Raw genomic sequence first — 24,380 nt, 5'->3', positions numbered from 1 at the left:
ACCTTAGAGACTAACCAATTTATTTGAGCATGAGCTTTCAGCTCATGCTCAAATAAATTGGTTAGTCTCTAAGGTGCCACAAGTCCTCCTTTTCTTCTTTGGGATGGTGTGACTTTAAGGCTGACTGATTTCCTGGGTTAGTCTCAAAACCTTTTTTTTGATTCACCAGGGGATATTGTTTTTGTCAACTGTTATCTTGCCTCTGTCTAGCACCTTAGTGTTTTTTTCACATGTTGCAATTCGTGTGTAGAAAAATATTCACTAATGACCAGATTTTTAAAGATTAAAAGCATCTAGATGCTTTTGAAAATCCCTCTAGTTGCCTAAATACCTTTAAAGATTTGGCTCTGTCTTGTATAAAAATCCTTCTCAAAGGCAATTTTATACTGTAATTTTTATTAAATATAGATCTAAAAGCCCAAGATAAATTGGCAACCATAAGAATGAAAAAATCACGAGTTATACACATGAAAGTCATGAAATTAAAAAAATAAATACATTTTTGGTTTCTTTTAATTTGCCTTTTTGTTTCTGAGTCTTTAGGGTACATCAACTTCATACTTCTGTTACCTCTCCCAAAGAATTTGTATACTTAGAACAGTTGTACTTTCCTACAATAGTTAATATCATTTTGGGTATCCAGTAACGTGATTCCCCCCCACCCCCCGGTCAGTTGATCAGGGGAACTAGTTTTAAGTGCAATTTACTACCCCGATGAGCCATATGATAGAAAAATGATTGTAAAAGTATTCTTTTGTCTGGTGTTCTTCAGGGAAAGGGGAAACTCCATCTTTCCCCATCCACCAGTACAAACCCGGATGATTTTCTGAAACCATAAAACAAGATGTTTGGTCATCTTTAGTTTGGCCACCAAATCCTCTTTTCCCTTGCTAAAAATACAAATATGACCACAAATGAGGGACTAAAAAGAAAACTGTCTAAAATACTGTAGTGGAGAAATACTAATTATACTGAATCACTGCTTTATAAACCCCACAGCTGCTGGCTTTGATGCTGAATCAGCTGGTCCATTTCTTCTTCTTTCTGGTGCATTTTACATTTAAATAGAACCCTTCATTCTAGAATGCTCTGCTCATTTCACCTATACAGTGCTCATTTCATCTGCTGTTGAAGTGCAGGCAGTTTTGGAACCAGACATGCCAGCTGTTTAAAAGTGCACAATTGAAAACACAGGAAGTATTTGGTTAGGCAGAATGTCATTAGAGTTTATTCATAACAGCCAGGTGAACACCTGTGCTTTTGTGAAACATGCACTCGGATAATTAATGACTGCAGTGGTCATGCTCTGGTTTTAATATTTTAGCCAAGACAGAAAAAAATCCAACAAGTATGGGGGCATAGTTTCCATGCTTACACATGGGCAAGAGTGTCATTTAATGAATTACAAATATCACTTTCTGTTATACTCTACTTGTTACTTAGAAATCTCCTAACTATTTAGCCCAACTCAGCTTGGCAAGATCCTGCCAGCACTTACACACAAGTAACGTTATGCACATGAGTAGCTCCAGAACTCGCTGGCATTAGTTTTGTGTATACAGCTACTCACATGCATAAATGTTTGCAGTTCTGCGGCCTTAGATTGTGCGATCTGTAGGATCACAGCCAGAGCAGTATGAGCATAAACATTAAGAATTAATCATTAACACTGAAGTGGTGGCTATGAAGTAAATTACATAGTATGTATTTTGGTTTGCAGTTAATAAAAGCTTTGTGTCTTTAACGATTTTTTACAGTTTTTTAAGATGTCTTTATTTCTCCAAAAAATAATGCTATAAAAACCATGCTAAAAGTACATACAAATGCTAGTTGCACCAAAATGCACATATTCTATTAATATAATTGTTTGTTATTTTATTATAGTTTGTTTGAGGTACTGCTCAGATACGTTAAGCACTTTCTAAACATTCAACAAGGGATATTCACTGCCCAAAAGAGCTGTCATGTATGCATGTTAGGTAAAGCAAAACAAATTTTCCCCCAGTAGATATTGGTGTACAGTTATGTCTTTCTCAATAGTGCATACATTTTTCTACCTAAATACAGTTAATATATCTTGAACTATCTCTTGCAATAAATGATCTCTTTCACCAAATCTCTACTGTTTCAAGACTAAGTAATCTGCTCAGGACTAATCCAATTTAATGAACAGTAATCAAGGAATAAAGCCATTCAGCTGACACGTCTATCAACAGCCTAACCCTGAGAGTTAGGCAAAAAAGCACCATCACTACTGGACTTGGCATTGCTCCTGAATAAAAAGGTATGTTACAATGTTTTCTGTATCAGAATTGTGCTATGGTTGACAAATATATTAGTTGATTGCTGTTACTAGAAAGAAATAAGATAAATATTAGCAGCATCAATAACAGCAGATCAGTATACAAAGTACTGGTCTGTATTAGTTTGTGTTTCACTTGTGCACTTGAGTTTTGCTTACTAAACCTAGCATTTGTGGGTCAAATTCTGCTGTAGGTTATATTGGGGTAAATGTACTGCAACCCAGAGCAGAATTTGTCTGTGTATAGATTTAGGACATTTGTATATTGTGTGAGTGTAAAAGAGAAGTATTACCAGACTTTATTCTTCTATAATTTCCTTTTTCTATACTGGAAAGGGAGGATGTGAATTGTTTATCATTTGTGAACATATGCTGTTTCTCTGCTGTTTCTCACCACAGCCTGCTATTTCCTGCTGACCTGGTTTTATATCATTTTGTATTTTACTCTAAATAGCTAATGTAATTTAAAGAGTTGATGAAACTGAGTTGGAGATAAAATTTGTTAAATAAATGGTCCCACGTAATCTCAGGTTCCTTCTCTATTTTGGGATATTTATTTACGTTTCAAAAACCCACATTTTGACTGTGGCAGCTTGAGAACTAAATACTTCTTAGTTAAGGTTTTTTAAAAATCAAGTTAGGTTAGTTCCTTATGTAACTGAGTTCTGACTTTTCAGCAGCTTCCATTTGTATGTGTGCAACCCTGTAGGTATACACACACATACACACAATGGCTCTAATCCTGTTAACACCCAGGCAGATGACTAATTTGGTTCAGTTTAGTTGGATTACTCATGTGGGTTTGTTGTGGCAGGATTGCGGCCCAAATGTCTCCTATGCTTGTAGGTGATATCAGATTCTCACATGCAAAAGCCCATTTGTCTAAATGGGCTTGCATGTGTATATTCTACACTCTGAGTGAAAGTGCACCTTAAACAAAACCACAAAAACCCAAACTGTATGTAAGTCAAGGGCGATTTGAGGCTCAATTGAATATTGGGCCCGTTAGTCCCAATTCTGCTATCACTAAAGTTGATGGCAAAATTCCTGTTGACTTCAATGGAAGCAGCACTGTACCCTTAATTTTCGTGCATGAGTCACAGTGGCTACTGCTCATTTTTTTTTCCATTTTAAACTCAATTGAGCACCATATTGTTATTTACTCATAGTATTCGTCCTTTCCAGGAATGAGTTAATGCTGATTTTGGCTTTTGCTCTCAATCTGGAAATAGGACCACTTCTTTTACTGCTGGAGTTGCTGCTTGCCCTAAAATAGGGCAATGACATTTCATTTTATTTGCAGGAAAATTTCAGTTTTCAAGGTCCAGTGCCGTTTATAGGACAGTTAAAGACTCACATTTATTTCAGACTTAGAGATGTGGAATCATGTCTGCATCCCAATGCAAATCACATGGTGCTATCGTTATCAAGTGACATGATGCAGTGTAATGCTTTGACTATATTGTCCTATAGGTTAAATATAAGAAGCTCATAATAAGTTGATGCATCCGATGAAGTGTGCTGTAGCTCACGAAAGCTTATGCTCAAATAAATTGGTTAGTCTCTAAGGTGCCACAAGTACTCCTTTTCTTTTTGCAAATACAGACTAACACGGCCGTTACTCTGAAACCTGTCATAATAAGTTGTTTCTGTGTATCAACATTACTAGAATTATTTTAATACTTTCAGAATGCAAAGAAAAATTTTGGGAAAAATCTGCTGAAAATGTAATGTCAAGTGAACAACTGATTTTTATTTAACTGTATGTCAGAAATTGAGTAGGAAAAGTTTTACATTGATCCCTTATGAAATTTAGAAAAGAAATTAGATAAATTCTTAAATTTTCTTTGGGTGCAGGACCCTTTACACATAAAGAATTAAAATTAAAAACAAAAATTGTACAAAGTTTATTTAAAATGAGACATTAATGTTATTGAAGAGCATAATTATTTTTTTACAAAATGTACAGCCCCATAGGTATTTTATAAACATAAATAACCATCAAAGATTATAACCTATGTTTTTTTACGGTATGCAACATGACTTAAAAACAGAGCTAAGACATTCAGGATTCTTTTCTAAAGTCTAGATTGAACATTTTTGCTTCCTAAGAGAGGTTAGCGGTTAACACTTTTTCTATCCATAAATGAATATGCACTTACAACTGTCTGATAGATACATTATGCTTTGCTTAAGATTATAGTAAAGTTAATTGCATAATTATGGCTACATATAAACATCCAATACTACCATAAACATCAAAACCTATATATTTGTCCATAAAATGTAACTATTAAATATTTATCTTTTACCATTCTTTTTCATGTTCTTTACTAGGTATTATATCTAAATAGAAATACACAGACATGTGAATGGTAAATAATAACTATTAAAATAATAGCTCTTTCAGCGGTATAATGTTGGTCTAATTTTTGAAAATGTTCAAAGCTACAATGCTTTGCTGTTTCCCACATGACTATTTGTTGGTATGTAGAAAAGAATGACTATCTTTTTATGGCACTGGTGATTTTCCAAAGTTCCTGAAGGGGTCATTTGTGATTCCATTGTTTTTCCCAACTTAGAGAAATCTGAAACTCCTGTGAAGTTGTTCCAGTAGGAGTCTGATAAGGTTCTGAATGTGGTGACGGCTTATACATGGACACCTGTGCTGATTAGAATGCTGCACTATCACATCGCATTTTCTTGACTGGTTTCCTCTTTCATTCTTCTTTCTGTTAGAAAGAATGGTTTGGGAAGGCAAAAATCACATTTGATTTAAAATCATTGCACTGTCCATTCCATTAATCTTTAAAGAGGGTCATGGATGTTCAGTAGCTCCCTACACTTTTTCCGTGTCAAAATGTATTGACTTTACAAGGCCACCATAGTTTTTGTTTTTATTTGTAATAGTTAGTTACCAGAATATCATCTCATTATTTAATTGCATAAATTAGGCACCTCACTTCTGATGTGTCGTTGCAAGGAGCTGTGAAGTGTGTGGGTTTAAAAAAATCAAATGCATTCTTGACCTCTGGCCCAGGAAGGAATGGTTTTCTTTTTATTTAAGTTTCTCTTTCACTATGGTGCCACATTCCCAATAGTGTTTTCCTTTTAATTAGAGGACCTGATTACTACAGAAAATCAAGGTTAATCAAACAATGATTTTCTTCGGTGGTTTGTTTTTTATTTGTACTGGTTGAACAGGGTGTTTGTAGTGGAAGCCAATATCCTTAAATGCAGTGGTCATAGTTTGCTTATTCTGCTTCATTTGAATCAGGTAAACAGTAGATATCACCCAGGGGGCCTCATTTTGTTTAAATCTGTTAAATAAGTAAATCATTCAACAGCAATTGCTGTTTGTGTAGGCTTGGAGGAGCCTGTGAGTCTCATAATTATGTTTCAAGAGGTCTGCTAGGAAGGCTAATAGATCCAAACTGCTGAATTCCCAGATACATTACAACTGTCTCCTGTGACAGTTCAATTTCCAGAAAGCAAATGGTAAGCTTTGTAATAACAGCTCATTAGATAGAAGGAAATATGGTCTTGTGCTTAAGGCACTGGAGTGGGACTTGGAAGATCTGGGTTGAATTCTGCCCCAGATTTTTGTGCCCAGTGGACGACTCACTTAGGGCCAGATCTACAGAGAGATTCAGGTACCTAACTTACACTTTTAGGCACCACTGTGAGCCACAAAATCCCCACTTGGCCGCCACCTAACTCTGTAGGAGCCTAAACTCATACAGGCCTAACTTTTGCTGTAAAAAAGTCTCCTGGGTGCCTAAGTTTCTGCCTCTGGGCATGCACGCTGCTGCCTCAGGCATCCTGGTGCCTGTCTATCTCCCATCTAAGCCCCAATGCAATTCTCAAATTAGGGAAGATATGTGCCCATCCTTCTAGCTCGCCTGCAGGGCCTGATCTAGTGGTTTACTTAGAGCACACCTAAGGGCTGGTCTACACTGGAAGCTTACATTGGCATAGCTACGTGTCTCAGGGGTATAAAAAATCCACACCTCTGAGAGATGTAGCTATGCTGACCTAACCGTGCTAGGTCAACAGAAGAATTCTTTTGTCAACTTCACTTCTGCCTCTTGGGGAGGTGAATCAGCTATAGCAATTGAAGAACCCCTTCTGTCATAGTAATGAGTATCTACATTGAAGTGCTCCAATGGTGTAACTGCAGCATTTTAAGTGTAGATGACAGCTAGTGCCCTACCAAATTCACAGCTATGAAAAACACGTCACGAACCGTGAAATCTGGTCTTTTGTGTACTTTTACCCTATACTATACAGATTTCACAGGGGAGACCAGCATTTCTCAATTTGTGGGTGCTGACCCAAAAGGGAGTTATAGCTGGGTTACAAGGTTATTTTAGGGGGTCACGGTATTACCACTCTTACTTCTGCGCTGCCTTCAGAGCTGGGTGGCTGGAGAGTGGCAGCTTTTGGCTGGGTGCCCAGCTCTGAAGGCAGCTCCCTGCCAACAGCAGCACAGAAGTAAGGGTGGCAATACCATACCATGCCACCCTTACTTCTGCATTGCTGTCTTCAGAGCTGGGCAGCTGGAGAGTGGTGGCTGCTGACTGAGGGCCCAGTTCTGCAGGTAACAGCGCAGAAGTAAGGGTGGCAATACCATACCCTGCCATCCTTACCTCTGTGCTGCTGCTGGCAACGGCTCTGCCTTCAGAGCTGGGCTCCCGGCCAGCAGCCGCCGCTACCCAGCTCTGAAGGCAGCGCTGCCGCCAGTAGCAGCACAGAAGTAAGGATAGCAGTACTGCAACCCCCACCTACAGTAACCTTGTGACCCCCAACAACTCCTTTTTGGGTTCGGGCCCCATAATTACAACACACTGAAATTTCAGATTTCAATAACTGAAATCATGAAATTTATGATTTTTAAAATCCTATGACTGTGAAATTGACCAAAATGGGCCATGAATTTGGTAGGGCCCTAATGATAACCTAACTCTGTGTAAAAGGGTGCGGGGAGGAGGCAACAGCAGTGGCTTTCCTTAAAACTGATAGTCCAGTGGTTAGGGCTCTCACCTGGGCTGTGGGGGACCATGGTTCAATTCCCTCTTCTGCCTGACAAGGAAAAGGGATTTGAACAAGGATCTCTCAGGAGAGTGCCCTAACCACTAAACTATGGGATATTCTGATGTGGGTCTCTCTTGTTAAAGCCTTTCCATTGAAATTAAATATTAACTGGGCGAGAGAGTGAAGTATTCTGCAGACCAGTGGTTACAGTATTCACCTCCTCATCAGGCACAGGTGAGAATTGAAAATGGGGTCTTCCACATCCTGGTTGAGTCACTGGCTTGTGTAGAGGCAGTCAGGTGCCTAAGCTGGGTGTTGCAAAAACCGGCTGTTTCAAGGCCTAACTTGCCTGATTCCAGGAAGGAGGTTTCCAGCTGTGGATCACTAGCTGGATTCCTCCCTGCAGCTGGACTTAGGTGCTGAACACTATCGGGGCAGGGCTTAGGATACACCCCTCTTGTCAGCACCTCCCATTGGCTATCTTTGGCGACCCCTGCCCAGCATGCTGGCTTTTATGGATCCCTTTCTAAAGCAACTATCTCTCCCCCTTCCTTGTATAGGGACCTTAGGTGCCTCACTGCAACTTGTTGCATCCGATGAAGTGAGCTGTAGCTCACGAAAGCTTATGCTCAAATAAATTGGTTAGTCTCTAAGGTGCCACTAGTACTCCTTTTCTTTTTGTATATCCCAGTGATTTTCAAGACACCTAAAAGTTAGGTTTTGCAACACGCCACATTGTATCACTTAAGTCTCTCTGTGGATCCAGGCCTCAATTCTCTGTCTGTAAAATGAGAATAATAATACTTTCTTTGTCTCTCTTGTCTGTTTAGATTGTAAACTCTTTGGGGTTGGAACTGTCTCTTACTATAGATGTGTCCTGCTACAATGTGGTCCTGATTGTGGTTGGGGTCTCTAGATGCCACTGTAACTAAATAAAGATGCTAAATTACAATTTTAGTAAATACACAAAAATATATGTCCAGTTTAAAACTGGAAAGGAAATGGCCCACTTAGGATATAAGGTGTGATTTTTTTCAGAAGCACTGAGCACCCACAGCTCCTGCTGAAATCAGTAAGAGCTGAAGATGCTAAACCCTTCCTCCCCACCAAAATCAAGCCCTGTAGACTTCTAAACAGCTTGACAGAACAGTATTATAACAAGTCTTTAGCTAAATGTCGATACAATTGGTTATGAATTAATGAGTACCCTTTTTTGCTATGTCACTGACTTTTTTGTTACTAGAAATCAGCTCCCTGAATGAAAGCAGATAACGTTGAAAATACCTTTTAGTCTGGCAAATTGATATACTGTACAGGGAAGAAGGGGGAAAAAAAACAGAGTAAGTGCATATTTATCACCCAGACGGTGCAATTTGAAGCCAAATACACTATTTCGGGGGCACATTAGAGAAAATGTAGATAGCCTGTGCACAGGCTATCTCTAGTCTATAGATGCAGGATTGGGGGAAAGGAGTGTTGAGTCCACTATCTTAATGAGAACTGAAGCAAGTCATTCAGGAGTGACTCAATAAGCCCCCTGCTCCTAAACTAAATTCCACTATCCCTCTCTATCATTCAGCTCATTTAGCTCCTGCCTGCCTGCTGAGTGAGCTGATCTGATTGCTTAGCTGGTTATGTTTATGCTGATACTGATGAGGGATCTTGTCTTGACTGTCTCTTGTTGAAATGAGCAGGCAGGTGGGCCTCTGTGCTCAATATTGAAGCACCAGTTAGGCAGATCTATCTTTAAACATCTTTACACACTTCAATATGAGCATGCTTTTAAACCTGCACCCTGAAAATATTCTAGTTACTGCCTCGATGCAATGTTGGAGTAAATCTGGGGTTATGCTGAAGATATCTTAATCATTCCTTAGGCGTTCAGTTTTCCAGCTTCCTGTGCTTTTTGTACGTATGGCATATACACATACCATTGTGTTTATAGATCAGTGCAGCCAGTTGCTACTGAATGGTGGTGGTAGCAGGGAAACAAGGATGCCCTTAGATAGGTAGTGGTGTGTATTTCCTTTATGCAAGATAGAAATGATATTCATGGCATTGTCAGAAGCTCTGCTTCGGTTTTTGTTTTACACAGTCATATGCTTACTTAGCAAATTGAAAGCTCTTGGATCCTCCTAGTATAGATTTTGTCATTATTTATTAATTATGCTGACGTGCCTGGGACTAGCACATTATCTTGACTATAACAAAGAGTTTAAAAGATGCAAAACTATTGACGGCATGTTTTATTAATTCTTAAATTGCATGCTTCCCTGAAAGGGAGTCTTGGTATCCTTTTGATGCCTACCTACTATATTTACATATGCTACCTGTATGCTTCTGGAGTCACTGGAATGTATTTGAATATGCACATATTTGAATGTGTATTCTGTAATCCGCTATAGAGCATTAATGTTTTGCACCTGCATAGCCTTTCATCCAAGGATCTCAAAGCCCCTTGCTGACATTAATTAAGCTTCAGAATCCCCTTGTAAGTAGGTAAGTGGTATCTCCATTTTACTGATGGGGGAACACAGGGCAAAGAGTAAGAGAGATCAAGTGACTTGCCCCACCTCACACAGCAAATCAGTTACAGGTATTAACTGAGTACTCTTCCTGCCTAGCCTAAAGTTCTCATCACTGGCCAGCGCTTCCTTTTTAAACATTTGGGGTTACTTTTTCATGCAAAGAGAAATGTATTCAGAACTACAATAGTACAGTGGGAAGTGTTTCTAACCCAGCAACGTTGCAGATATAACAGATTCAAGAATTTTCAGCCTGTATAAGGAGAGGAGGGAGTTTGAATTTGCCTAGGGGGAGAAGTATAAGGGAACGCTAATATGGGACAGCCCATTATCCAAAGGAGCTGATTTCTTGTGCAGAATCTGCCATACTGAAAACACTGTAATCAAGTCCAATAACCCTAGCACATCTGGGATCCTGCCATGGAGTTTAAATAAAGCATATTTTTTCCCTCCTGCTTTTTCAAAGCCCTTTTTTCAGAACAAAGAAATCGCAAGGACTCGAGACCAAATGAAATCATGTTTGTGGTTTGGTTAGTAAAATGCAGCGCAAACGGTTTTGAAATGTAAGCAGAATTTGGAAATGTGCTTATTCTGGACAGCCTGTTCAGCAGTGTTTCCAAAGAAATGTATAGGGAAGCTTTGGTAATTACATCCTCCTTGGCGCCTGGATTTATTACCGAACTCTCCTAACTTTAGCAAAGCCAGGTTGGATTTCAGATACCTCAGGGGAAGGGCACTCTGGAGTGGAGAGGCATGCATCTCCTGTGGGAGCAGTTGTGTCTGTGCAGCTTTCTGCGCAGGGCCAGGTTAGCTGAAAGGCAGAAGCGGGAATTGAAACCACACCGTTTAAATCGAAAACTTCAACAATCAGACAATTACACTTGTATATAATACTGAGCACACAGCATGCAAAAGAACCTGCTATGATGTCCTACACCGACCTATTTGTTTTTGCATTCCCCTCCTCCCGGATTTCTAAGCATTTCTGGCAAATGCTATTGGATATTAAGCAACAAAGCGAACGGAAAGAAAGACAAACATCTTTGCACTGAATCATGCTGCTTCTTCCATACTATTCGTGCTACTTGTCCTCACAGCCTCCCCCCCCCCCCTTTTTTTTTGTTGGTTAAAAAACATCCCTTAAAATTCTAGATTTCTTCCCATTTCAGAAATAGCGTGTCCCCCCACGTGCCATAAACTTGTTGACAAAGCATATTCAAAAATAGCAGTCACCGTTCCGGGAGCAGAAGGTATAGCACCCCAAACATTTTGAGCAGTTTCGTAAAATAAATGCTTTCTGAATCGGGGCCACAGTGCCCTCTACCTTACAGGATGAATCCTTTCCTTATATACTTTGTATACCAAGCCCTTGTCTACATGCTCTAATTTCAAGTTAGGGCGCAATCTGGCTCTACAGCGGGCGACTAGCACTCAGTTTGCGTTGATTTCTGCACCGACGAAGACAGCCATAGGGTCACATTTGAGATGTGCTCCCTCCCCAGTTGATAAAACTTCCCCTGAACCAAAAAGAAGAGTCAGAAATGCAATCAGCAGTGGGGCGCGTTGTTACCTTCTCTGCTCCTGCTGACCCCTTTCTTTAGCCTTAATCAGGAAATAGAGTGAAATGAGTTTATGTTGGTGTGGTTATCACAATTGCCTAACTTAAAGACTATAATTATACTGCTTGGAATTTTGCTTCCATATTTTGTTCATTCAAAAACCTCGGTTACGTTTTCTTTAATAGGTGCGTGGAAGTTTTGAATGGCTGGTTGTTTGAGAGCCGTCTAACAATAATTGTACAGCAAACCGCTTCTTTTTTACTACCGCTTTTTATGATAAATATGATCAAAGCAGTACTTTAAAGTCGTCATAGGAAACATTAAAATTGCGATCAGCGTAGATACCAGATCTGAATGATAGGTTACCGTCCATGGTAAGGAGTAAACAAAATTGCCTCGCAACGAGTGTAGAACTCTTCCCCCCCCACCATCCCCCGCATCCAATATTCGCAAAGATGCTACTCCAGACCTTTTAAACATACGTATTGCTCCGTAAAGTGATTATAGCTGTTGACGTGTCTTAACAGCTTCATTTTGTTTCATCGTGATTTTTATCAGGGCGTAAACTCAGCCTAGTCAAGTCAATCATCAAAGCTAAGTGCTGTGGATGCTACATACCAAGGTACGTTTGATGTAGCTGATGTAACATTCGTCTGATCGTGTTTTCTCAGGAGCAGGCATGGAAATGCAACATCTTTAGATCTGGTTTAAATCTTAATTTCTTTAGACCTTTTGGTAGTTACTCTATATACATGTATATCTTTATTACTATTAATATGTCTCTAGACCCAGGACTTTAAAAATTCTGCAAAACAAATAGCAATGGAAGTACAATAACTAAGAATAAGTGTTTGGAACAAAGTCAAAGCAATAAACTTAAACTGTATAGTCGGTACTCCTATAAAATATACATATTAACATGTAACGTGAGGACACAATTCCTACCTGGCCTCTGTCCATTGATAAGGAGAAGACTCATCATGAGAAAAAATAAGATGTAAAGGAGCTGTTGGAATCTCATTTTGCAGTCACACAAAATAGGTGAAATATTTATAATACTTGCAGCAAATAAAAAAATCCTTAAAATGCCTCTGCAGTATCTGTGTCTCTGCTCACATCCTAATGACAAGCTCCAGAATGAACTGCCAGTTGCATTTTCCAGCAAGGTTAATGATCACATAAGACAAGGTTATTGGGTGGTTCTGCACTGTGGTCAGTGCCTCCCTCTTCTCTCTCCCTTTCCCTTCTCTTTTTTGTCACTCCCCCTTATTTTCCATAAGCAAACAATGAAGGGATGAAAAGTCCATGTAAACAGTAGCTTCTGTCAATATATATGGTGCAGGGAGCCCTGAACAATGGAGCAGCTTCACGTTAAATTCAACCCAGTCAGGGAGAAATATGTAAAACAAGGCACGATGTTCCCTCCCTCCATTTGCAACTGTTTAAACTCTGCATTGCCCATGCTTTCTGCATGTTGGTCCCACATGCAGAAAGCAATGGAAATGACAGGAAGTTCCCCCCCCCCCTTTTGTCCCTTCTGAAAGAATGCTGAAGCACAAACTTAAGCTCCCCCAAAGCATTGTAGTCCTTGTTGCTGCCCAATTTTTTTTATCTCTTCTAAACTAGCTGCAAAGTAGTGTCTATTCAAAGTGAAACTGTAAACTGTTAAACCTAATGTGTGGCTTTTGTATCATCAAGTGTTCCTACAAGCTCAGAATATCCTGGAATGAATATATAAGACTTTTGACACTTCTTTTGGTAATATGAATCGGTAGAGCTATGACTTTGTTAAATTATATTAATTGTGCTGCAACAATTTGAATATGGGGAGGAGATTAAAAAGGATTTAGTATTTATAAAACCCACCTAGATATTCATTATGTTCTTTACTCAAATAAGGTGATAAACTACCTTTAACAAAACTGTGCTGAAACAGTGTGATATACAATAAAAACACAGCTACGTAGAGCTCTAGAGAGAAAAGAGAGAGTCCTAAGGACTACCCTGCAAAACCCTTATTGAGGCACATAGTATCTTTGCAAAAAGAAAAGGAGTACTAAGTGGCACCTTAGAGACTAACCAATTTATTTGAGCATAAGCTTTCGTGAGCTACAGCTCACTTCATCGGATGCAGTGAGCTATAGCTCACGAAAGCTTATGCTCAAATAAATTGGTTAGTCTCTAAGGTGCCACTAGTACTCCTTTTCTTTTTGCAAATACAGACTAACACGGCTGCTACTCTGAAACCTGATAGTATCTTTGAAATACTGGTATGAGTTAAAATTTGATTAGAGTGATCCTTATTATTTATTCTCAACCTGCTGAATTCCTAGAGTGGAATACAGACTAGTACCATAGAAAATGGAAATATGACCCTTAAGGAAAATATCCTGTAGAATTTATAGAGAGACTTTTCTACAGAAAAGTTTAACCCATCCTGTTAAATTTAATAGAGAATTAAATCCCTGTTAAATAATTCTCTAGGATTCTTTAAAAACTGTATTCAGTTTCCCTCCTATTCAATTTTATAGAACTTTTCTGAAAGAGAAAGGACATTGTTATGGGACGAGTGATCTGATATGAATACGGGATGTGTGTGTAAACAACATCGAATAATAAAAATGTAACTTGCAGCTTGATTCAAATAATTATTTGAAGGTTGAAACTTATTGAGGAAGATGCTAGACTGACAGCACTAGAAAATGAAGTCCTCTGTTGTTGGATAGGTTTCAGAGTAGCAGCCGTGTTAGTCTGTATCCGCAAAAAGAAAAGGAGTACTTGTGGCACCTTAGAGACTAACCAATTTATTTGAGCATAAGCTTTCGTGAGCTACAGCTCACTTCATCGGATGCAGATGAAGTGAGCTGTAGCTCACGAAAGCTTGTGCTCAAATAAATTTGTTAGTCTCTAAGGTTTCAGAGTAACAGCCGTGTTAGTCTGTATTCGCAAAAAGAAAAGGAGGACTTGTGGCACCTTAGAGACTAACCAATTTATTTATGCATACACAGTATGCATCCGATGAAGTGAGCTGTAGCTCATGAAAGCTCATGCTCAAATAAATTGGTTAGTCTCTAAGGTGCCACAAGTCCTCCTTTTCTTTTAGTCTCTAAGGTGCCACAAGTACTCCTTTTCTTTTTGTTGATGGATAGAATCATAGAGCTGGTGTACTACCAGACATTGTTAACTTCCCCAGATTGCTCTTTAAAAGTTAGGGTATATCTACGCTATGGAAATGATGCCCACTATGGCAGTGCAGTATAGACTCAGCCTACACTGCCAAAAGGAGTTTTTCTGTTGGTATCAGAACACCACCTTCCCCAGTGACAGTAGCAACGCTGATGGAATACTTCTGTTGAAATAGCTGCATTGATACTGGGGGTTAAGTCAGCATTGGTCAGTGGTGTGTTTTTTTCCCCCCACACCCTGACCAATATATCTGTGTTTTTTAAGTATAGACCAGGCCTTAGAGGTTAGTTCATTCTCTCTGTCCATTCAGTCCTTAACCCTTTAGATTAGACTTCCAATTATTATTATTAATATTAGTGCCTAGAAATCTAAACTGAAATCAGGGCCACTTGTGCTAAATGCTGTATAAATCCCCATTGGTAGATACTCCTTGTCCAAGGGTTTACAATCTAAAAAGACAGAGCTGAATGGGGAACTGATTTGCCCAAGATCACACAGCAAATCAGTGGCAGAACCAGGATTAGAAATCAAATCTTCTAAATCTCAGTCCAGTACTCTATCCACAGGACCACCTTTTTGGTGGTGTGTATATCTGCTCACTAGGAATTAGAACATTGTGTCTGACTCCTTTTCATACAGGCTCCTAAAGGATAAAGACTTTCAATCAGAACTGACTTGCATTTGACTCAAACCAATAACTTAGAGGTGAAAAGCGCTTAAATTCCAGGGTGATAGGTACTTTGTAAATACTTAAAAAGATAGAGAGACCATTGCCAATTTCCCCAGGCTATGCAGCCCTTTCAGGCTGTAGAACAGAGGTGGGCAAACTACGGCCTATGGCCACATCCAGCCTGCGGGAGCCTCCTGCCCGGCCCCTGAGCTCCTGGCCGGGAGGCTAGTCCCCAGCTCCTCGCCTGCTGTCTCCCCTCCCCTGCAGGCTCAGTTCACTGCGCCGCCGGTGCAATGCTCCGGGCAGTGGGCTGCGAGCTCTCTCCGGGCAGCGCAGCTGCAGAGCTGCGGCCTGACCCAGTGCTCTGTGCTGCACGGTGGCGTGGCTGGCATCAGCCAGGCGGCATGGCTGCCTGTCCTGGCGCTCTGGGCAGCACGGCTGTAATGCCGTCAGCTGCCAGTGCTCCAGGCTATGCTGTAAGGGGGTAGAGAGTGGGGGGGTTGGATAGAGGCAGGGGAGTTCGGGGTGGTGGTCAGGGGGCGGGATTGTGGATAGGTGTTGGGGAGGTCAGAGGATGGGGAACAGGGGGTTGAATGGGGGCAGTCAGGAAGGAGGGGGGGTTGGATGGGGTGATGGGCAGGCAGGGGTTCTGGGAGCAGTCAGGGAGAAGGGGTGGTTGGATGGGACAGGGTTCCAGGAGGGCAGTCAGTAATGAGAGGAGGGGTTGGATGGGGCGGCGGGGGGGATCCGGGGGCGGTAAGGGGACAGGGAGGGGTGGATGTGGCAGGGGTCCTGGGGGGGGCAATCAGGGAACAGGGGAGGTTGGATGGGGCAGGAGTCCCGGGAGGGCCGTCAGGGGGCAAGAAGCAGAGGGGATCGGATAGGGGGCAGGGGCCAGGCCGCACGTGGCTGTTTGGGGAGGCACAGCCTCCCCTAACTGGCCCTCCATACAATTTCGTAAACCCAATGTGGCCCTCAGGCCAAAAAGGTTGCCTGCCTCTGCTATAGAACCTACAAATATTTTGAGCAGAATTACTTAAAGATACAACTGAAATATATGAGGCATAAAAATAATATACAGCATTCTAGGCTCAATATTCTTACCTTTTCTGACTGCATTGTTTATTCAGTATACTATCTAAAATTATACAAAAATTAATTTACATGTCTGGTCCACGCCTCTATAATGTGGTTATCATAGCTCTCCTAGGAATTTGCCTTAGATTAGAGAGTTCCTTGACATGCTCCTGCTGTAGAAATTGCTGACAAACCGATAGTTTGAGTTTTGATGTACAATTTTTTTGAAATTTAGATTTATTTCAAATCTACCCTTAATTCTCTTATCATAGCCAGTACTTGAACAGACGCAAACAAACAAAAACATGATAGTGTATTTCTTCTCCCCATCTTTTTTTCTTTTTTTTTTTTTAATTGGCCCAAAAGAAATGGGAAGGCATTTAAAGGTGCATCGGAGATCTGGACAAGTGTAGGGTATGTTGCTGGCAGATGCTCTGTGCTGTAGGGATGATTCCCTGGATCAGTGGATTTCTATCCTCAACCCCTTTAGTTGTTGAGAAGCAAGGAGCAGAGGTTGACTTTGTCATTCATTACCTGTGTTGTTGCTGGTACTCCAGCCCAGGGTTCTCACATTTGAAAAATGGGTGAAGTTATTTGCTCACAATCAATCAGGAAGTAAAGGTGCAGTTAGTGTTAGAATAGTGGAGACTAGAATAGGTAACTTTTTATTTATTTTAAAGAAAAGAACAAAGCCTGTCTCTTACTTCCCTTCTCTGATCTTCCTTTAATATCAATATCATTATAGACAGTGCAGGTTGCAATGCCTAAAGTTAAGGTTGCCTGACTTTTTCCAGTATAAGACCCTGTTTTCAGTTGTTTAAAGTTTTCCCAAACTTAAACCATCTGGCAGAAATTTTTCTATACTTGGCTGTCTGCCTAAGACTGATTTTTTTTTTTCACTCCCAAAAAGTTTCAGCTAAAATGGTTCAGCCATTTCTGAGAGCAAGTTTAGAGGAAAATACGTTAATTTGCCTATATTTTAAAAAAAATTACAGGCATTTCACTGAGAAGTTCTGGCAACTCATACTTTGGAGCAAGGGCTTAAAATTTGGCAGCGGGGGAGGACCACCCTACTGTTAGATAGGTGTCTCCATTGTAAAGAGCTTTTGAAATCTACTGATGAAAAGTGCTATATAACAGCTAGTTATTTATTATTTTACCATCTCCATGAACATACGCCCACATTTGGCCAAGTTTTCAGCCTCTGAAGAAACCTTGTACGCAGTAGAGACTTAGTGTTCAGTGGCTACATTCTCTGAATATTTTTACTGCACTGTGATGCCCAGATTGAACATGAACCATCCCTACTGTGCAAGGGTTTCATCTCAGATCTTCAGGGGCTGAGCAGGATGCTGGAACAGGTAGCAAGAAGACTGTTTTCTGTTTTCACTACTCCCCCTGCTGGCACCCAGAGAATGCTGAAAAGAAGTATGAGGCAGCCTGACATGAATGCAGAGGTATGATGAATGGTGCTGTACATAGGTGGGTGGGTGGGGAACTCCGAGTAGGAGATGTAGAGTGAGGGGTTGGGAGCAGAAGCCGTGGAGAGGGAGACAATAGAAGCAGAGAAGATAGGAGCAGGGGAACAAAGGTGTGGGGTGGGGGAACAGACAGGAGTTGAGGGGAAAGCAGTAGGGAAGGGATAGAAGTGGAGAGGAAGAGAAGGTGGGCAGGGACTAGGGGAGGATAGGAGTAGGGGGAAACAGGGATACGGTGTGGGAGGATGGACAGGAGTTGGGAGGGGATAATAGTGGGGAAGGGAGGGAACAGGAGTAGGACCTGAGGAAACAGGGATTAGGAGCAGAAGGGAACTGGGAGAAGGTGGGTGGACAGGGCGAAGGGTCTGTAACCGTTAGAGAACACTCCTATGGTGTTGAACCCAATTCCTGAGTTTCAACATCCTTTGCTAGCTAGCAAATAGCTGTGAAACCCACTAGCAAAGGGTCTCCTTCCCCTTAAAGGCAGGTCCACGTAGAAGATAACCTTCTATTGCTATCAGTTATTCTGTTAGCTCAAGTGATAGAGGACTGTTCTGTGGGGATCAGAATGATTCTACGTGGTGTAATTTAATTTTTATGTTTTTAAACAACTTAGATTTTTAATGTAATTTACTATATTAAAGAATGTTAAGGTTGCAAAGTCAAGCCTTCAAAACTTGTGCAACCTTAATGCAAACTCCATTGTGTGCAGTGGTGCTGGAACATTTTTAGTAGTGGGGATGCTGAAAGCCATCCCCCCTCCCCCTATCTGTCCTCCCCCCTCCCTTCCCCCGAGGTGAGGCTGGGAGCAGGGCTGTGTCTCTGGGAGGGGGAGACCTGGACAGGGGTAATGGGGCCAAGGCTTTGGCCACAGCTGGGGGCGGGCGTTGGGCCAGGAGCGGAGCCCCAGGCAGGGGCTGGCAGCCTGAGCTGGGACCTCACATGTGGGGCTAGGAGCAGAGCCCCAGGCGTGGGCCCAGGCGCGGGGCCCTGGGAGCAGAGGCCTGGGAGCAGGGGGTGGGGCTGGGCACTGGGCCAGCAGGTGGGGCTTCAGGAACAGAGCCCCAGGCACGGAGCCGGGAGTGGGGCCCTGGGCGCAGGCCCCAGGCACAGGGACAGCATCCGGGGTGTGGGGCCCATGTCCAGGATCCGAGCCCCAGGTGGGGGGTTGGGGAGTGGAATGTGGGGCACAGAGCCGGTGGCCGGGGCGCAGGGTGGGGAGCAAAGACCCGGGCATGGAGCCAGCAACTTGGGAGTGGGGCATGAGGCTGGCCCCAGGACCTGAGCTGGGGAGTGGTGTCCCAGGTGCGGGGCCTATGGTCCCTCATAAAACCTGAGGGTGCTACAGCACTCCTACTTCCTGCGCCTATGATTGTGTGTATGTATTATGATATCATTTTAATTACATGATCACATAGTATTTTTTTCCACAATTCATTCAGTGCACAGAACTGAGTGTGCTAGGAAGATGAATCAGGGTTGTGTAAAGAAGAGGCTGTTGTCTGTAGGATCCCTGCTTCATTTGTTGCAGAAGTTGAAGGAGTGTAATGAATGAGGCAGAGAACTGAAGGAAGAAAAGGGATGGCATCCTGGTTAGTTCAGTGCATTTCCACTGAATGCATCCAATGAAGTGAGCTGTAGCTCACGAAAACTTATGCTTAAATAAATTTGTTAGTCTCTAAGGTGCCACAAGTCCTCCTTTTCTTTTTGCATCCTGGTTAAGGCAGTCAAATGCCTGGATAATCCCTGCTTTTGCCAAAATTCCTGTGTGATGCCGGGCAAGTCATGTAGATCAAACTTTTGAACAATGACCATTATATGTTCCTTATTTTCTGGTGCCTAACTTAAGCAAACCCCAGGTGTCTCTGCAGAATTGCTGTGCACTCACAACTGCAACTAAAATCAATGGGAGCTCAGTTCTGGACATGTGAGATGCTATAATGCTTCAGTTCCCTATGTGTAAAATGGGAATATCATCGCCTTGCTTCACAGAGGTGTTGAGAAGATACATTCATTAGTGTTTGTAAAAATCCAAGATACTATGTTGAGAGTACCATAATTCTGTTCCAAAGAGTCACGGTACAAATGGAGGTCCATATTTATTTTGTCTCCTTGCCTTCAGATCAGTTGGTCAGTTTACATCAAAACTGATTTTCTAATTCTCAGCCTGGGAAGTGAAAGACTAAAGATTTTGCAATTGGAATTCAGTTAACAATTCTGTTGACGTGGAAGCCAGGCCAGAAGTCACCTCGCTGACCAACAGAAGTATTTGGCTCTACGATGCTAGCAGGCGTGAAAATTGGGGGGGTTAACCAAATATTCAACCAAATAATTAGATCTGATGCTGAGTATTCTCCAGGAGAAGCTCTGAGTAAGGAGGTGCCTGTTTGACATAGCAAGAGGGCATATGAATTGTGCAACAAGGGAACAAAAATGCAGTGGGCCTTTCTGTGGATTGCAACAGTCTGTAACACTAAGACCCTCTACAGTGGAATTTTAACTCTAGGGACATAGTCTAGGGTATTTCTTAAAGATGTGGTTTTGAAATAGTTTGGGCCTCATCCACACTGTGGGCCCAAACCTCATTAGAAAGCATTTTAGCAAGAACTATCCTTTAACTGAGTTTTTAAGCATGGTCCTAAAATATATTTAAAGCCCAGGGCATATGGGGCCTAAAAGAACCATGTGTAGGAGACTGTGTACTAACATAGGCTGTACTCCTAAGCATTCACTTGACTGATATTCTGGTGTATGCTTTCTTTTGGGGAGGGGAAAAAAAACGCACTTTCAGAATTAGGAGGCAGTACAAATTAAGGGCCAGATTCTATATAAAATCTAGATGGCAGAAAAGCCTAGGCAAAGTCTGAAAAGTTGGCTTTGGTTTGTACATGGCATGGATGGACTACTTAACTGTGATGGTTCTTGCATATGTGTACAAAATTAAACTGATGACCAAATTTAGGGTTGGGAAGTAATTTTCTTTCCGGGCCTTACCAGCAGGAACTCAGAGGTGTACTGGAGGGGATCTCAAAAGGCCTTTGTTAAAAATTCCACTACCAATCTGAAAGGAGAGTTAAGGATATTTCCTACCCTCTGATAGAGTCTCTCTCTCCATCCGGAAGAGAGCGTCATCAAATCATGACTAAATCAACTCTGCCAGAGATGACCTCATAAAAATACTTCTAAAAATTCAGTGGTGTTCTTTGGAGAAGCTCACGTTGCTCCAAATATCAGATAATTAAAAATATGTCCCTGAAAGGAGCGTGGAATATTGCCCTTCTCTCACACAAAGATCTTTACAGAACACCAAATTATACAAGTGGAGCACTGTTCTATCAATATATGCAATGCACATTTCGGGAGCAAAATATAAATGTTGCAGCAAAATACAGCAAAGATTGCCTCCTTCCTTGGTTATAATTATGGAGAGTTTTGTTTGGTTTTTTTTTTTTTACCTAAAAGGTGATCATCAACTTGAAAATCGCACTTCCATCAGAAATGTTGTACCTACAAGTGCCAACTAAGACTACTTCTACTGCATTTTGAGCTAGCAGTGTGATTCCTAGTTCACGTAGACATACTTGTGCTAGTTCTCATCTGAGCTAGCACACTAAAAATAGCAGTGTAGCCATGTAGCACGGGAAGCAGCAGTGGTGGCATGGGCGAGCCATCCCGCATACAAACCCACCCGAACCCTGTGGGTATATACTTCTGGCAGCTATCCCATGCTACTGCAGGAATGCGACTATTTTAGTGTGCTAGTTCAGATGAGAGCTATCGTATGTGATCTGGGAATCACACCCCCAGCTTACAGTGTAGATGTAGCTTAAGGTGACTATAACCAAAGAAGATGAGGGGGGAAAAAATCTCTTCCCTGCTCCCTTTTCTTGTTTTTCTTAGCTTTGTGCATTTGGAAGCATTTTGGATAAAATCAGTTTCACTGCCTGATGGTCAGCTGCACTTCCAGTCTCAACATGAACTAACATCATGACCTCATGCTCAGGTGCTACTCTGGGGAAAATTCATTTTCATAGTGTTCCCCAGTCCCTCAAAGTAACAGCAGTGACAAAGCTGAAACTGAAGATGCAGTAGCAGAGTAGCAATTGGGGGGATGACTCAGCAATGGGGTGAAACCTCTGGGTTTCCCATTTCCTTTGGAGCACTGAGAAGATACCAGTGTAAGGAGCAGGCAGGTATAATTTACACATAGTACGCTTCCTGCAGTTGTGGATTGTAAGCTCTGTGAAGCAGGGACTGTCTTTTGTTCTGTGGTTGTACAGTGTCTATCACAATGAGGTCCTGGTCCCTGACTAGGGCTTTTGGGCGCTACTGCCGTACAAATAATAAATAGTATTAATACTAAATGAAAGGAAGCTCTGGTGAATCACAGTCCTTCCAGTTTCAGAGTAGCAGCCGTGTTAGTCTGTATCCGCATAAGCTTTCGTGAGCGACAGTCTGTCCTCCAGTCTGTCACTTCTTTTGTTTGTTTGTGCAGAATTGATATTTTTATATTTGAATCTAGACAAAGTATTTACTAACTGTAAGGGCTCCTATGAAGACATTAGGGTTTCTTAGGTAAATTATGAATGCACCTATCTACTGAGTTGTATTAATGCTTTTTTTCCCCCTTGCCTTTTTTTAAGGAAAAGACACAGATACATTGGGGCCATATTAATTTGTAACAAAGATTCCTGTAAAATTTTCAGAAAATATGTCTTTTAGGTATTTTTTATTATTAGGTATTTAATTAGGTAATAATACTTAAAACAACAACAAATAAACCCCTAAAGAAAATTTAAAAGCAGACACTCCTCCCTCACCTGCAGAATGACCACTCATCTGTTTCTGCAGTACTCTGCTCTCACTGGTTTGGAATCTGAAATCTGCTTCTTAGAAGGCACTAGTCATAATTCTTTTAGCATTTTCAAATTAAACAGACGATTGTTGCTTGACACTAATATATTCCATGAAAAATGCTAAGCTTGTGCAATTCTGGATCTGATCATCCCTCGCTTGTTAACCTTCAAATGTGCAGCCATCCCATGAGACGCACCTTAGGTCTCTGGGCTTGTCTACACCATGCAGCTTTTAGCGACTAGGCTGTGTTGGCACAGCCTTGTCGCTAAACGTCAGCGTGTGTAAATACTCTTTGTCGGTACTTTGCCGACAAAATACTTCCGGCCCCGCAAGCGACTTTAGCTTTGTCGGCAGGAGAGTGCTCCTGCCGACAAAGCCACGTTCACACTGTCACTTGCATCGGCAAAACTTTTGTCTTTCGCGGGGGAGCTTTTTTAAGTACCTGTGAAAGACAAAAGTTTTGTCGACAACTTCACAATATAGACATACCCACAGAAGGGAAAGTCTTTAAACAAATTATCATTATACTATAGTGAAATCTGTCTTGAATGATCATCTAAGGGAATGGCAAAAAAAAAGTTTGCCTTGTCGAGATGATCTTTAATGTGGTTACTTAAGGCAGGAAGTTGCTTATTGCAGACTTTAGTTCAACTTTGATTCATATTTCCCAACAAAAAAATCAGTGAATAATTGCAGAGTTTTTTACTCTTACTCCTAGTTTTTAGGGCTGCTTAGAATAAAAATGATTAAATACTTTTACAATGATATGTTGTTCATCTTGAGTATACCTGAGGTGTGGCTACAAAGTACCATAATTATTTTTTAAAATGAATTTATTTAGGAAGTTTGAACAGGTTTACAAATCCTTGCCCTGTAAATATAAGAAACAATACAATAATAATTACAACAGTGAGTACAGAATAACTGTTTTTAATAAACCTACTTTAAATCAATTAACTTCTACAGATTTCAGCTACTTTTCTAAATTGCAACTTCCAAGTTCTTAAATGCCATTTTCTATTTAAGACATCCCTTACCCGCCTTGTCTCTCTAATATCCTGGAACCAGCGTGGCTACAACAACACTGCATATTTTCTGTTTAACTCATCCTTTGTCTCTTCTGGATGTGGTCGGTCATTAGCAGATACAACTTTCAGTGGGGGAAGAGTTAGGATATTCCTGGTGAATTTCTTGTGTAGACAGGAACAGACTAAAGAGGAGAGTAGTTATCTGAGAGACCATTTCAAATGATTCTCTCGGGTTCTTTGCTTGTTTACAATTCTGATTTTGGAGACCAATTTGGTTTGCAGATTTAATTGAAACCTTTAAGTATTGCTGCAAATTATCATAGGGAATATTTTTGTCATAAAGCAACACTGTAGTAACACATAGACATTTAATTTCCCTACTGAGTCAAGCATGGTGTACTCATATTAATATTTTGACCAAGGACTTTAAGTCTATAAAAGTCTATGCCAGTCAATTTGAAATATTAACCCTTTCAAAATCCTGCAAACAGTTGCCACCTCTGCACCAAGGTGCTGTATGTATTTTACATATGAATCTTCTTCCTGGGTTGTACCAGGAGCATCCTGATGTTTTCCTTTAACCTCTTCCTCCTGACAAAATGTGGATTGAATCTTTGGCTTTATTACTCTCAAATCAACTGCTGAACATCTCTCTTTTTTTTCT

At 41.1% G+C, this 24,380-nt stretch overlaps 1 protein-coding gene and 1 long non-coding RNA gene across 2 annotated transcripts; one reads left to right on the top strand and one right to left on the bottom strand.

The window, feature by feature from the left end:
• Nucleotides 1–20,079, top strand: LOC122465693. Its single transcript, XR_006290704.1, has 3 exons — nt 1–2,284; nt 11,979–12,042; nt 19,998–20,079. It is a non-coding gene; the product is annotated as an uncharacterized LOC122465693 (long non-coding RNA).
• On the bottom strand, nt 10,583–12,811 carry APELA (apelin receptor early endogenous ligand). Its single transcript, XM_027829272.3, has 2 exons — nt 12,366–12,811; nt 10,583–10,672 (listed from the first exon to the last, which is right to left on the bottom strand). Exons 1-2 carry the CDS (start codon nt 12,439–12,441, stop codon nt 10,584–10,586), a joined length of 165 nt encoding a protein of 54 aa, XP_027685073.1. The 5' UTR covers nt 12,442–12,811; the 3' UTR covers nt 10,583.
• Nucleotides 20,080–24,380: the final 4,301 nt, after the last annotated feature.

The sequence above is a fragment of the Chelonia mydas genome, chromosome 4 (genome assembly GCF_015237465.2).
Source record: "Chelonia mydas isolate rCheMyd1 chromosome 4, rCheMyd1.pri.v2, whole genome shotgun sequence".
NCBI classification, from domain to species: Eukaryota; Metazoa; Chordata; order Testudines; family Cheloniidae; genus Chelonia; species Chelonia mydas.
Note: the sequence above shows the minus strand (reverse complement) of the source record. Positions and strands in the feature narration are given on the sequence as shown.